Source organism: Labrus bergylta, chromosome 1, assembly GCF_963930695.1.
Source record: "Labrus bergylta chromosome 1, fLabBer1.1, whole genome shotgun sequence".
NCBI classification, from domain to species: Eukaryota; Metazoa; Chordata; class Actinopteri; order Labriformes; family Labridae; genus Labrus; species Labrus bergylta.
This window is the reverse complement of record NC_089195.1, coordinates 4129180-4141616: the sequence shown is the minus strand read 5'-3', so window position 1 is coordinate 4141616 and position 12437 is coordinate 4129180. Positions and strand designations below refer to the sequence as shown.

At 37.8% G+C, this 12437-nt stretch overlaps 1 protein-coding gene across 5 annotated transcripts in view; it reads right to left on the bottom strand.

The window, feature by feature from the left end:
• kcnq5b (potassium voltage-gated channel, KQT-like subfamily, member 5b) overlaps window positions 1-12437 on the bottom strand; it is a 118869-nt gene that overhangs the window by 8725 nt on the left and 97707 nt on the right. For 3 of the 5 annotated variants that reach the window (XM_065965876.1, XM_065965944.1, XM_065965975.1), the window contains exons 5-11: window positions 11148-11273; window positions 9741-9851; window positions 8708-8803; window positions 7648-7742; window positions 5643-5669; window positions 2985-3041; window positions 1115-1338 (exon numbers count right to left, since the gene is read on the bottom strand). In XM_065965876.1, coding sequence (XP_065821948.1) covers window positions 1115-1338; window positions 2985-3041; window positions 5643-5669; window positions 7648-7742; window positions 8708-8803; window positions 9741-9851; window positions 11148-11273 — 736 coding nt within the window. The remainder of the gene's footprint in view (window positions 1-1114; window positions 1339-2984; window positions 3042-5642; window positions 5670-7647; window positions 7743-8707; window positions 8804-9740; window positions 9852-11147; window positions 11274-12437) is intronic. The other 2 variants (XM_065965911.1, XM_065966003.1) reach the window with 1 other exon arrangement.

Genomic DNA, 12437 nt, shown 5'->3' with positions numbered 1-12437 from the left:
CTGAAGAACGCTCAATAGTCACACTGTGTCAGAACTGTGTCTGTGAAATTCTGGTAAATTTGAAACCAAAGAGGCACTGTGAATGTACATAAGATTATTTGAATTTATTTTAGGGTCAATAACTTAATCATGTAAATACTGTACTATTATTATCCTTATCTGATATCAATACATGACCACTCTTACAAAATACTGAGAAAAAGACTCTACCTCATGTAAATTAACCATCTTTTACATAATTACATATTTTATTATCATGTTTATCTCAGCATATTTGCACTATACCCACCACTGACAAGAGCTCTATGTTTTTAAAGGGATCATCTCTGTATGTTATGTTGTTTTTTTAGGGTGGGCTGTGGCTCAGTTGAGTCGCCGCCTAGAGGGTCGGGGGTTCAGTCCCCAGCTGGGCAACATGTCTGATGTGTCCTTGGGCAAGACACTCAACCCCGAAGTGCTCCCTCTGCTGTGGTGTTGTATGAATGGGATTAGTTACTACTAATGGATGATACTACATAGCGATCACTACCATCAGTGTGTGAATGTGTAGGTGTGACATGCAGTGTAAAAGCGCTTTGAGCAGTCAGAAGACTAGAAAAGCGCTTTATAAACTCAAGTCCATTTAGCATTTTTTTTTTAAACAAACAAACAAACAAAAACAGAAAAAAAAACATTAGGTACATGACTCTCTTAAAGCTACCAGACTCCACTAAAGGTAATTCTACCACACAGAAGACATTAGTTTTATAGTTTTTATTATTTGTAACATGCATATTGACGTGGCTTCGCATTTCAATTTGAACAGGGTAACATAACAGCTGTTTTTGGTTAATCATTTATAAAGATCTACCTTAAACAAACTCCTACTATTTTTTTGTAAGAAACATTTCTGCAGTTTTGTCTGTCACTTTGAGTGAGCCTGAGCCTTTTTTATTTTTTATTTTTAAATCTATTTTGTGGTATCTATCTATTTTTTTGCACATTTAAGATTTTTCTTTTTTTTGTTTAAATTGTACTGTGTTCACTGTTTGTTTGCAACCTTTGCTCTTTGCTGCTGTAACAATATAAGTTTCCCCTTTGTGGGATAAATAAAAAATGGGACAGAACGACTCACCATCAGTGGTGGAGCGGGACTGGCTCTTAAGGCGGAGTGAGGGTCTGAAACGTGTGCGGTCGTTGAAGCTCCAGCTCTTCTGCACCTTCGCGGGGCTGGTGCTCTCTGTCCCAGTCTCAGCCACCGGCGAGCGCCTGTCGTTCACTGAGGACGTTTGCCTGTTCTTGATGCTTTGACCTCGGGGGCTCGCCAACCTCACCCGCTCCTTGAAGCTCAACTTCTGACTGTGCGGTGAAACAGGAAATGGAAAAGGAGGGAAGTTTGAGTGAGGAGAGGAAAAAGAAAAGAAGTGATGTCATGGGGTGGAATGACAGACAGAGACAGAGAAAGATATAATCAAGGTGAGTGAAGTTTAAAGGCAACTCCATAAATATTATTATAAGCTCAAATGCTGTTCATTTACAGTATCTTTTGGCATTCATCATTCAGAACTTTATTGGCCAATATAACAGTTAAGAGCTGCAGGGGGAGATGTAGAGAGGGAGCATGCATCATAGCATTGCAGCAGCTGCTTCACAAAAAAAATGCAAGCATAGGTTAGATATCATGTGTTGTTTGAGCCTTGTTGTATGTATGTAATCAGCTACATCATATTATTCTATGTGAATGAACAGTGATCGTGTGGTTGATTAGACATAATGTAATGTGATGATGTCAATGAAACATGTGCTGAAAGGGTGCGCTTTATAGGAGAAAGTGATGGAAAAATGATTGTGGGAAGTAAGGACAAATGAAAATGACATGTAGAAAAAGTAAAGGAGTGGCTGATTCTGAGTTTGTGCACTTATAGAGATAATAACATGCATGCAAAGGCAGCGCAAAAGCATCAGGCATGGCTCATTTAAAAGAGGATTTGACATGTTTGGTTATGAATAAAAGGGAAAGAGTTGTATCTTTATCTTAACTGTCAACAAATCAATTGAAGAGACCAAAACAGATGTACAGTACGTCTTACAGCTACAACTAATTATCATGTCAGTGATCTGATGCTTGTTTTAACCATACTATAATATACTCTTTTAAAAAAGAAGATCATCACAATTCTCAGGAGACAAAGTGTTCAACATTTCATTGAAAATTCTTTCCATATCAAAATATTTACCAATCATTTTCTTTATATTAATTAATTGAATAATTGTTGCATCACTAGTGTCTGTGTCTCTATGTCACTCTACAGTTCTGACCTTTAGTCCATCTAATCGGCTCCTTCTTCATTACTAAATATTAAAGTACAATGTACTAAATCATTATTTGTTTAAGAGGGCCAAGTTATTTCTCAGAAGTAGCAACAAAATAGGTGCAACTCTATTTTCAGGTGTGGATAAATAGGCTTCATGTTTAGATCAGGGATTTCAGAAATATGGTTTGTGACTCAAAATATGATGAGTGTGCTTATGGAAATGTAGGATTTTTTTAAAATTAATAAGCATTTTTCTTTTAATATTATGACAATATTAAAGGAAGAGGATTTCAGAGATGACCTACACTGTTAGATGATCTAGGGAGTTCCAACACTAGAAGCTCCTTGTGAAAATATAGTGATGGTCTAAGAAGTAAAAAAAGAAAAATAAATCTCTCTACTCTTAGGATAGAGCTATAACTTATCTTTCTCCAGATATTCTGCAGAGACCAGAAATTGTTCTAAACACTCTAAACAGATGCAGTCAAACCAGAGACACAACAGGCAGAAGTAGCGCATTGCTCAGGCAAAGATCAAACAAATGCAGACAGTGTTTTACTATAAATGAGACCGATGTCTCCCTGCAACACCTCTGCACCTGCTCTCTGCCGCCTACAGACCCATGCACCAAGAATTAGTCAGCATTCCCAAATAAAAGCGGCACGTAACCCGAACAGAAATGCTGTGTACCTATGTTTCCAAGTGGTACGCCTCCTCAGTAGCTTCTGTTTATTACTAAGAACTTTACTAAAGGAACCAAGAGGAGATAGACATACGGTGATGTGTTACATGATGCAGAACCAGAGGAGGGGAAATATTGACCTCTGAATGTAGTTAGGGGAAACATTGTGCTTATTTGACTTTCTTAACCCTTTTTAAACTGTACTTCTTACTCCCTGTTTTGTGTTTTATGTTTCAAATGACTTGACAAATTTCTTTTAATCCTGATTCCTTACTTCCTTGTACATGCAGATCAAAATATTTTATATTTTTGCTTGTTAAGATACCAGCTCTTATGATGTTTCATATTCTTACAATCTGTCCAACCTGAGCTAAAGGGTCATGTATGTCATAATAGTTCATAATAATTGAAGAAAGTATTCAAATTGTGCCATAAATCAAGAAAAAAATTTACTTTTTAAAAATCGATTTATGTTCATCAAACACAAAAAAAACCATATTGATCAAATGCAAATGTAGAAACAGGAACAGAGGTTATTTAAACTGAGCACATTTTGTTTATTTGATATATGCTTATTTTTCTGAGCACATTGTAAATGCAACAGAAATACAGTCCATGTGGCGCAGATGGCCAAGCGGTTAGGTAGTCCTCCCAAGCAGGCGGCCCGGGTTCAAGTGTGACCTCTGACATTCCCCACTCTCTCCCCTGATTTCTCTATCAACTGTCCTGTCCAAGTAAAGGCAAAAGCCCCAAAATAAATCTAAAAAGAAAAAGAAAAAAGTACATACATTTGCATATTATCAAATTGTGAAGTAATTTATTGAAGATCTTCAAGCAGTCCAGTTGCCTTTGGATCATGCTTCAAATTCACCATGATCTGGATAACTGAGAACCTACACAGACATAATTTATTGAAGATTTTTTAAGTGCTTCATACCATTAAAATCTACAGCATGTTATGTTATGTCCTAGCTTAAAATGCTCTTTGTATTCTATTTTAGATCCATTTAAACATGTTTTCCTGCGCTCTTATCTCGGCTGCACCCTGCTGTCAAGTTTCACACCACATGTGAAGTAACATGATGATGTCATTGAAAAACACACAACAAATAAAGGCTCTCACTATTGTTCTCTTGAATATAAGGATTCAAAGAGGATTATGCAAACAACAAGGTCAAATGTGCGACATGTAAATGTAATAATCCTCTGTGAAGCTGTACGCAGGCTATGAAGTACACAACAGTTTCTGTTGTGTACTTCAAACTGTCGACCACTGACATTTAGAAGCAGCAGAACAGAGGCCGTCGAGCTGAGGAGAGGAAAACGAACAACTGCAGCAGCATTTGAAAAAAAAGGCAGCAATTTGGTGACTCAGTACTTCATGTCGATATCCCTCATTTAACTGTGTGAATTCAGCTCGGCCATGGCAACAAGTGCCTGAGTCACCGGTGTGAAGCTGCCAACCTTTAGACAGACACTTGACAGTTCACAGAAGGGAATCATGATGTATATCCATTTCATCTGTTTCAGGATTTGTTTTTGTCCTGAAGCTTTACAGTACACTTCTATGATATGTTACCCTAAATAATAATAACCCTATGGATGACTTAAATTGAACTGAACACTGTAGCTGTAATCACCTCTGGCTCTGCAGTAAAGATGTGCATTTTGAAGTTCAGGGCTTGCAAAAAAAAAGCACACAGCACAGCCATAGGTTAAGGCTGCAGCTATTATCTGTAGTTGGTAAGAGGTGCTTCAGATTGTGTGGGATGAATTCTATCCTTGCAGGCAAGGCTGACTGCCGACATGTTCACCTGCTTCACTTTCTATTGCTACCTTTGCAATCTGGTAAACTAAACTAATAAAATATCACAACGTGGTGGTGGCATGCACAGTAATGTGTTATAGTTTCCAACGCAGCTGAAAAGTCAAGAAGAAGTTTAGTCATGATTAGGCTTGGTGACAGGTAATGTTTGGATTATTCAGATTTAGCATCGGGTTATTATTAAACTCAAATCATCAAATATCTGTACGTATGTGAAGTTAAGTAATGTTATGTACAGAATGTTTAAATATGGGATGAGATGTAAATATGTTTTTGTGTCCCATTGATTTCTCCACCAGTGTCATAATAAATGACCAGACTCTTAGATTTAAGTGTGACAGTGACATTGTTGCTTTGGTCAAGGCACAATAAATTTGCTAATTTCTGTAGAATCATGTTGCATCATTTGTGTATCACACCACTGATAAAAAGTGTGAAGAAACATGGACTCAGAGTTTCATAACTGCAAATACAATATCATCATACTATCCTCTTGTGATGATTTAAGAGAATGCCTTTAGGCTGTTGGTTCATTTTTACTGCTCTTATCAACCTCAAAGTGGAGCAAATTCTGATGAATCCACTTTGAAACCCCCCCCAAGTATTAAAGAACACACACATGTAAACTCAGCGTCAAACTTAAAAATAATATCAAGTAAAGAAAGATGTTTTTTTTTTTGGAGGAACACAAAGTAATCAGATATTATTTCTTAAGTACAAGTAGCTATACAGGACCAAAAAAAAAAAGATTAGAATCGTTTAGTCATTCAAAGACAACTTTTAAAGTCCTGTTACTGAATGATTGAAGATGTGTGTTTAGTGAAAAAGAAAAGTCACAAACCTTGTGGTAGACTCTCCCTGCTCCTTCCTAGAGTCGACAGAGAAGAAGAAGAGACGAATGAGAAAGCACCCTTTCATGAAACTTCAGTTCAGTGTTTCATCAGTATCTCTGATTGTTTGAGTCCATTTACTGCTGATCACATTAAAGCTTGTTGAACTTGTTGCAGACCACTTTTGAATCCATTTCCCCATAACTCATCAAAAATAAAATGACTGTTGTGAAAATATGCAGTGCAGACATTTTAAATAAATTTGTATTGTAATTGAATTTACAATCAATATTTAGGACCGACAAGAATTAATTCAGATCACAGCGATTTTTGTACATATTTGGGTTCTACATTACATCAGCCAGCAGCTGCAAAATGGGCTGTGATTTAATGGCTACAGTAACATTATGGGCCAAATGTCTATGACAAACATGACCACTAAAAGTGCTTCTTTTTGCACTGCCTGGCTCAGATTGGCATTCTATTGGTTTGAAATATTAAAGAAGTAATCCATACAGATATTTCCCTTTTTGTTAATTATTCTCTTGAAAAAAAAACACCATTAACATTAATTTTTTACTTTGCAAAACAAGAGTTTCTGGTCTACCTTTGACTGCTTGGATATGTTTGTTTGTGTGACTTTGGTGTTCATTGGCTCAAAACATAATATTTAAGTAACCATCAAAATCCTAAAATACAACAACAAACAATCATTGGAGGCAAAGGTGCACAAAAAGCAACCTTTGTCTGTATGGATAAATCAACGTTTTAGTCAATGGAGCTGTTTTTTTTTTCTAAGTGTTTTTAAGAGAGTTAAAATCACCTTACTCTTAGACAAAAAGGTCATCCTCTATTCAACAAGAAATTTCCTTCCAAGAATAATGTTTCAGCCATTACAGACTGTTTTACGTTGTGTAAAGACATTTCTAAACTTTTTTGTTGCCTTACACGTCATTTGATACAAATACAGATGAAATAAAAGGTCCAGGTCTGGTAGCGTCAGTATTACCCTTTAAGGCCTTTGTCACCAGCTGTTTCAATAATAAAACAGTGTTTTAACGTATCCATTAATAACAAGCATTCCAGGGTAAATGGACTTAAACAAATAGAAACATGCAGGTCGATGCAGACTAACAAGGCAAACTAATGAAGCGCTTGCAACAAGATTTCTCTGAGTGACTGGAGATCTGTTCATTCTAACTGTAGGACTGTGCAGTATATGCTTACAGTGTATTTCAGATCTCTGACTGATGATTACTGACTTTCACACAAGTGGTGAGGTTTAACAAGCCAATATATGTGCTTAACTGGGGGATCAGCGCGATTTGTGTGTGTGTGTGTGTGTGTGTGTGTGTGTGGTGTGTGTGTGTGTGTGTGTGTGTGTGTGTGTGTGTGTGTGTGTGTGTGATAAGCTATCAGCAGCTCAGCTGGAAGTCTCTAAGAAAGAGGAGAATCAGAGAAACAAGCTTACCAGTGAACTACTTTATTTCTACCAGTTTAAGTGAGTGAATGGTTCAGGGCATCAGTCCACTGAGGGCTCTGTTTTAGGGGAGTGAAGTGCTGCAAATCAAAAATCCTGATCGGCTAATGGAGGCCCAAAATTGCCATCATGAATATAAATTCCTAAAAAGAGTGAATAATGAAATTGTCAAAATGACTGCAATGAAAGACCTTGAACCATTGAGCTGTCAAGTCAGTCTCAGTGTGGAGAGTAATGTTCCCTGAGATTATTACAGCAGGGGAAAAACTGTTTTTAACCTTTGTGTTTCTTTTGTTATTTCATGTGGAGAATAAAGGAGCGTGGAAATGTCATGTTGTTTGAATGGTTGTGATTCCATTTTTTATAAAAAAAGATGGACTTTATTACACTTATTAAAAAAAGCAAAATATTATAACAATAAGACAAAGGAGACATTTCGACTGAATTAAAGAAATAAAATGTACATTACTGAAATACAGGAAGATAAGAGTGGCAGAGTAACTGTATACAGCTACAGCTGCCATAGTTGTACCTACTTTGTAGGGCTGCAGGTATGCAACGCCTTCAAGTGAGGCTTCCAGGTAGCAATGGAAACCGAGTTCTCATCAGCCGCATAACTACGCCAAACACACTGCATGCAGAATACACAAAACCAGGAAGAGGAAAAGAAAGTATAAAGATGGTAACCCCCCATCCCAAAAATAAATAAACAAATTAATAAGGGAAGAATAAAAAAAAAAGGTATAGTAGGGAGTCAGAAGGAAAATGAAGAAGAAGATGAGGAGAGTAAAAACAAAAAGGAAACAAATTGAAAAATCTGATTAGTGAAACCAAAAACATGTGTGTCACACGTCTGTGGCTGGCCGAAGGTCAGGCATAGATACATGCCTGTGGGGAGGCAGGAGGCTCTCATAGTGCCGCCACGTGGCGTCCAGGTACGGCCTGGCGCTGTCGGTGGAGTAATAACGCCACGCGGCCTGGTACAGTACAAAATGGAGGACGCACAGGATGAAGAAGAGGAGAAGACAGGAGGGAGTGCAGGTGAGGACACAAAGGAGACGGGGACATTAGAAAAGAAAAGGAGGGACGAAAGCAGTTGAGAGGAGGAGAGGAGAAAAGGGGAAGTGAACGTAGAAATAGACGAGGAGGACAGGGTGAGGAACACAATGTGGACATGTGTGACGTCAGGCTGGAAAGAAGGGAATGTGTGGAGCAGACAAGATATGCGGGGGTACGAATGACTTTTCTAAACTTTTTTCTAAATTTAAAATTTGTGGAAGAGGCCCAAAAAAAATCCTACAAATTAGAGCGCTAATCTGCAGAGGGAGGTTGAGGGGGGCACAGGGCGGGACACAGTGAAGCTAACAGGCTATGTGCTTCTTTTCAGGTAGATTCAGGGATTTAGAGTCCATGGAGGAGAAGGAGAAACTGGAGAATTATAAATTCATTAAAGGCTTTTTATTTAACCACTGTATATTAAGCAGACAATCACTTCATGTCTATGTTGAGGTTTATTGTTTGAACAAAAGCAAAGAATCAATAAAGTTTCTCATTTTGAAGCCCGAGCACGTCGAGAGAACAGACTGTTTGTCTTACCTGGATGAGGTAGGCTGCTGGGTTTCTCCGTTTCTCAAAGTGCTTCTGTCTGTGCTGCTCCTGGACCTTCAGGGCAAAACCTGAGCCCAGAATACCCTGGTAGGATATCAAGAGAAATAAATACTGGATGCATGTGTACACCAATGACTCTGGAGTATCATTGTGATGCTGAAGGCTGCTGCAACACTGAAGGGCTTCATTGTAACTCAAAGAAAACTGAAAAGGTATTTAATATGTTTATTATTTAGCAGGGAGGTTATGTAAGCCCTAAAGGCGACTGAGAAAATAAATTCTCAAAATTAATTTTTTTTGCTGTAATAAGCTTTTTTAAAAATTATTTTGTCGGGGGAATCTTGGAACTTTTTTAAAGTTTATTTCAGCTTCATATGTCATAACTGAGAAGACGCTATTCTAGCTGTGAGAAACACCAGTTAAAAAAGTAATACGGTACATACTATCCCATTTGATTATTTCATACAAAAACAACATATAGGGGGCGCTGGTGGCGCAGTGGTTAGTGCGCGCACCCCAGGTTTGAATCCAGTCTGTGGCTCCTTTCCTGCATGTCATTCCCCACTCTCTCTCTCCCTGATTTCCAACTCTATCCACTGTCCTATCTTTACATTAAAGGCACAGAAAGCCAAAAAATAAATCTAAAAAACAACAACATATAAAAATAAAAATCTGTGATTTAATGTGTTAGAATTAGAAACTTGCTTTACTGCATGTGAGCTTGCGTTGCTTTGGTTAAAGTGCTTCATATACTCAGTCATTTCAACCTACGTATCAAAAGTTCTGCACATTAGAAGTGCAGGGGAAGAAAGTAGTTAATATTCATTCTGCGTAGTCCTCACAGGTGTGTAACAACATTTTGTTAAACTTCATCTCTCTGCTCTTGAATTGTAGGCTAAATAACTTGGCATCAGCAAAACAGCGCTTCACACAGCGATGTGTCAGAATGACACTGAAACATCTGCTCGCTCTCTGACAATTAAAAAGAGAAAATGATTATATTACTAAAAATCAGACTTACAGCTGGCAAGGCAAAGAAGGAGATGCCCAGGAGAGCGAACCCTGCAGACAGCATCCGTCCTGTCCATGTCTTTGGTGTTTTGTCCCCGTAGCCAATAGTTGTCAGGGTGATCTGTGGAAAAAAAGATCTTGTTTTAAATACATTAATAATCCTCGTTTTAAATCAGTTTTATAAAGCTCCATCAGGGGTCACGACGAATACATTATAAATCAATAAAAGTAGTTAAGAGGGTTAATTTGATCAACCGGTTACAGATTTCAGAACTCAGTATTAATTTAACTTCAGTAAAAGTGTCTTCAGTGTGCAGAACTGCATTGAGTTGAGCCACATAGAGGCATGCTTTGAAAAGATGCCTTCAGGCTGTGCAATCTCATCTGGAGGATTAGACCTCTGTCAAGGCTTCACAGCAGCGAGTCTGTGGCCTTGGTTTGAAGCACATCGATGAAACAGCCAGTTTGGTAACATGATTTTTCTCTTTAGCCGCTGTGAAAACGGTGTTTAATGGAAGCTAATGTTTATGGAGGAGCTGTCAAAGTTCCGAGGCAATAAACAAACCAATGAAGACTCAGATTTTCATATTTAATGCAGGAGAGAAGAGGGAGCACTGCAGGCGTGCAGACAGGTGGAAATCTTTATCTGATGCAAAGAAGTGTAAGTTTGTGTTTTTCTGTTCCAAAGAAATGAGAAAACAGAATCCCAAAGAGCTACAGATTTTAAAGTCTAGGTGAAAGGAATAAAATATCAAGCAGTTCAATCATGGACATTATGATTTTTCTTTACCATAGACTGTTCATAAGAAATGGACGAAGCCCCTGTCACCTCAATTCATCATTGTGTGAACTAATGTTTTACTCCTCAGGGTGTCTTATAGTAACCTGTCAATCACAGGTATCCATGTTCTTATTCATGACCTACTTCATCATGTTTCATCCTCTATTACACCTTATTTACAAAATAAACATCATACTGTGGTGCAGAAGACCTTAGACAATTAGCAATTGATAGTATAGACATAGAATGAAGTAAAAGAACATTTTGAAGTATAAAGTAAGCTTTGAAGTAATAATAATAATAATAATAATAATAATAATAATGATAAACACACAAGGACACTGTACAGCAATCAACATTTGAAAATCAACGATGGATAAAATCAGCATACAATAAAATAAATTAAATGTAGGATTGTGTAATTACAGTTAAAATGTTAGAGTGACTAGGCGATCTTGAACAGATGGGTTTTGAGTCTGGGTTTGAAGATGGGGAGAGAGTCAATGTTAGAGTCAGAGTCATAAGTAGGTTTATGTTCATCTTCACAACCCACCATGTATACTTTTTGTTGAGTCTTTTGTAGCCCAAGGCACAGATTTACTGTATACCCCCCCTCCCCCCCCATCCCAAACTTACCGTGCCCCACCACAGGGCATCAGCGTAGGTGGCAAATTCCTTGTTGAACTTGTTTTCCACAAGGTAGACGAGGAAAGAAGAGAAGATAAGAACCAAAAATCCGATGTACCAGGCTGTTACAAGCTCCTGCAGAGAGAGGATAAAAGAAACTGTCAGACTGTAATCAAGAGAATTTCTTTTAATGCAAAACCACTTATTCACTGTGCATCAACCTTAATCTGCTTTTCTATAAAGATTGAGGACAAAATGTTCATGAAATAGACCAGGTGATGGAAATGGATTTAAGGGGTGACCTTATATTGAGTCTGTTTTAAATCTGCTTCAATCATCTTTTTTTGCCTACACTACAGGTGAAGTCCCTTTTGCTTTTTACTACTCACAGTGAGAGTTAAAGGTTACCAGACAAGCACTTCCCATAATTTTTCTTCTCATAAATGCCACCTGAAGCAGGTGTAGCACGAGATTCTGGTCCCAAAGCACATGTTAAAACATGAAATGTCAATAAGAACACGTATCCGGTTTTAGGCTGGGATCAGGACATTTTGTTGCGTAAAGCTTCAAGCTAAGGTCAGGATGAGGATTGGTTATTGATAGTATGTATTTTCATCGATTCATTCATCTTGATAATTTTGTGTATATATCTTTAAATTGTGTCAACCATCTCAGAGTAATTCTTCTTTTAGGTTTGTGAAGCTGTAATACATATGTGTTAGAGACCTGATAGAAGCAGAGTTATATTTGGATTGAAGTGTCTGTTGTGAGCAGAGAAGGAAATGTGACACTGAGACTAAATAAATGTATATGTCTGATATTTAAGAGTCAGTGTGATGTCTTCTTTCTAGCCTTTTAGAGATGAACCGAAGCAGCCAGGAATTTGTGGGCTGTACCTTCTAGAAGAATATAAGCAACAATGTGACTTTGCCAGTGATCGTCACTGATTGTGAGATCTTGGTCAATGTGTTGTGTTTCTGTGTTGTCTGACCATGGCTAAATAAATCTAAGATGATCCACAGTCTGTTTCATGATTTCATCATTGTTCATCTACTATAGAAATAACCGCCACCTAACAGTTATTTTCAAAAAGGAAGTCATTACAACAATGGAATGAGATAATACGGCATCAGGGCTTAAGTTCTGGAGAGTCCTTAAAACCCCAACATTTGGAACGATGCCTGACACAGAGTGTCATGTTCTCATCTTCAAACATCAATTCCTTTGAACACTTTCTGGATAAGGTAGTGAAACCATAACCTGGATGAAATTATATAGTTTTCAATGACCTTTGCTGAC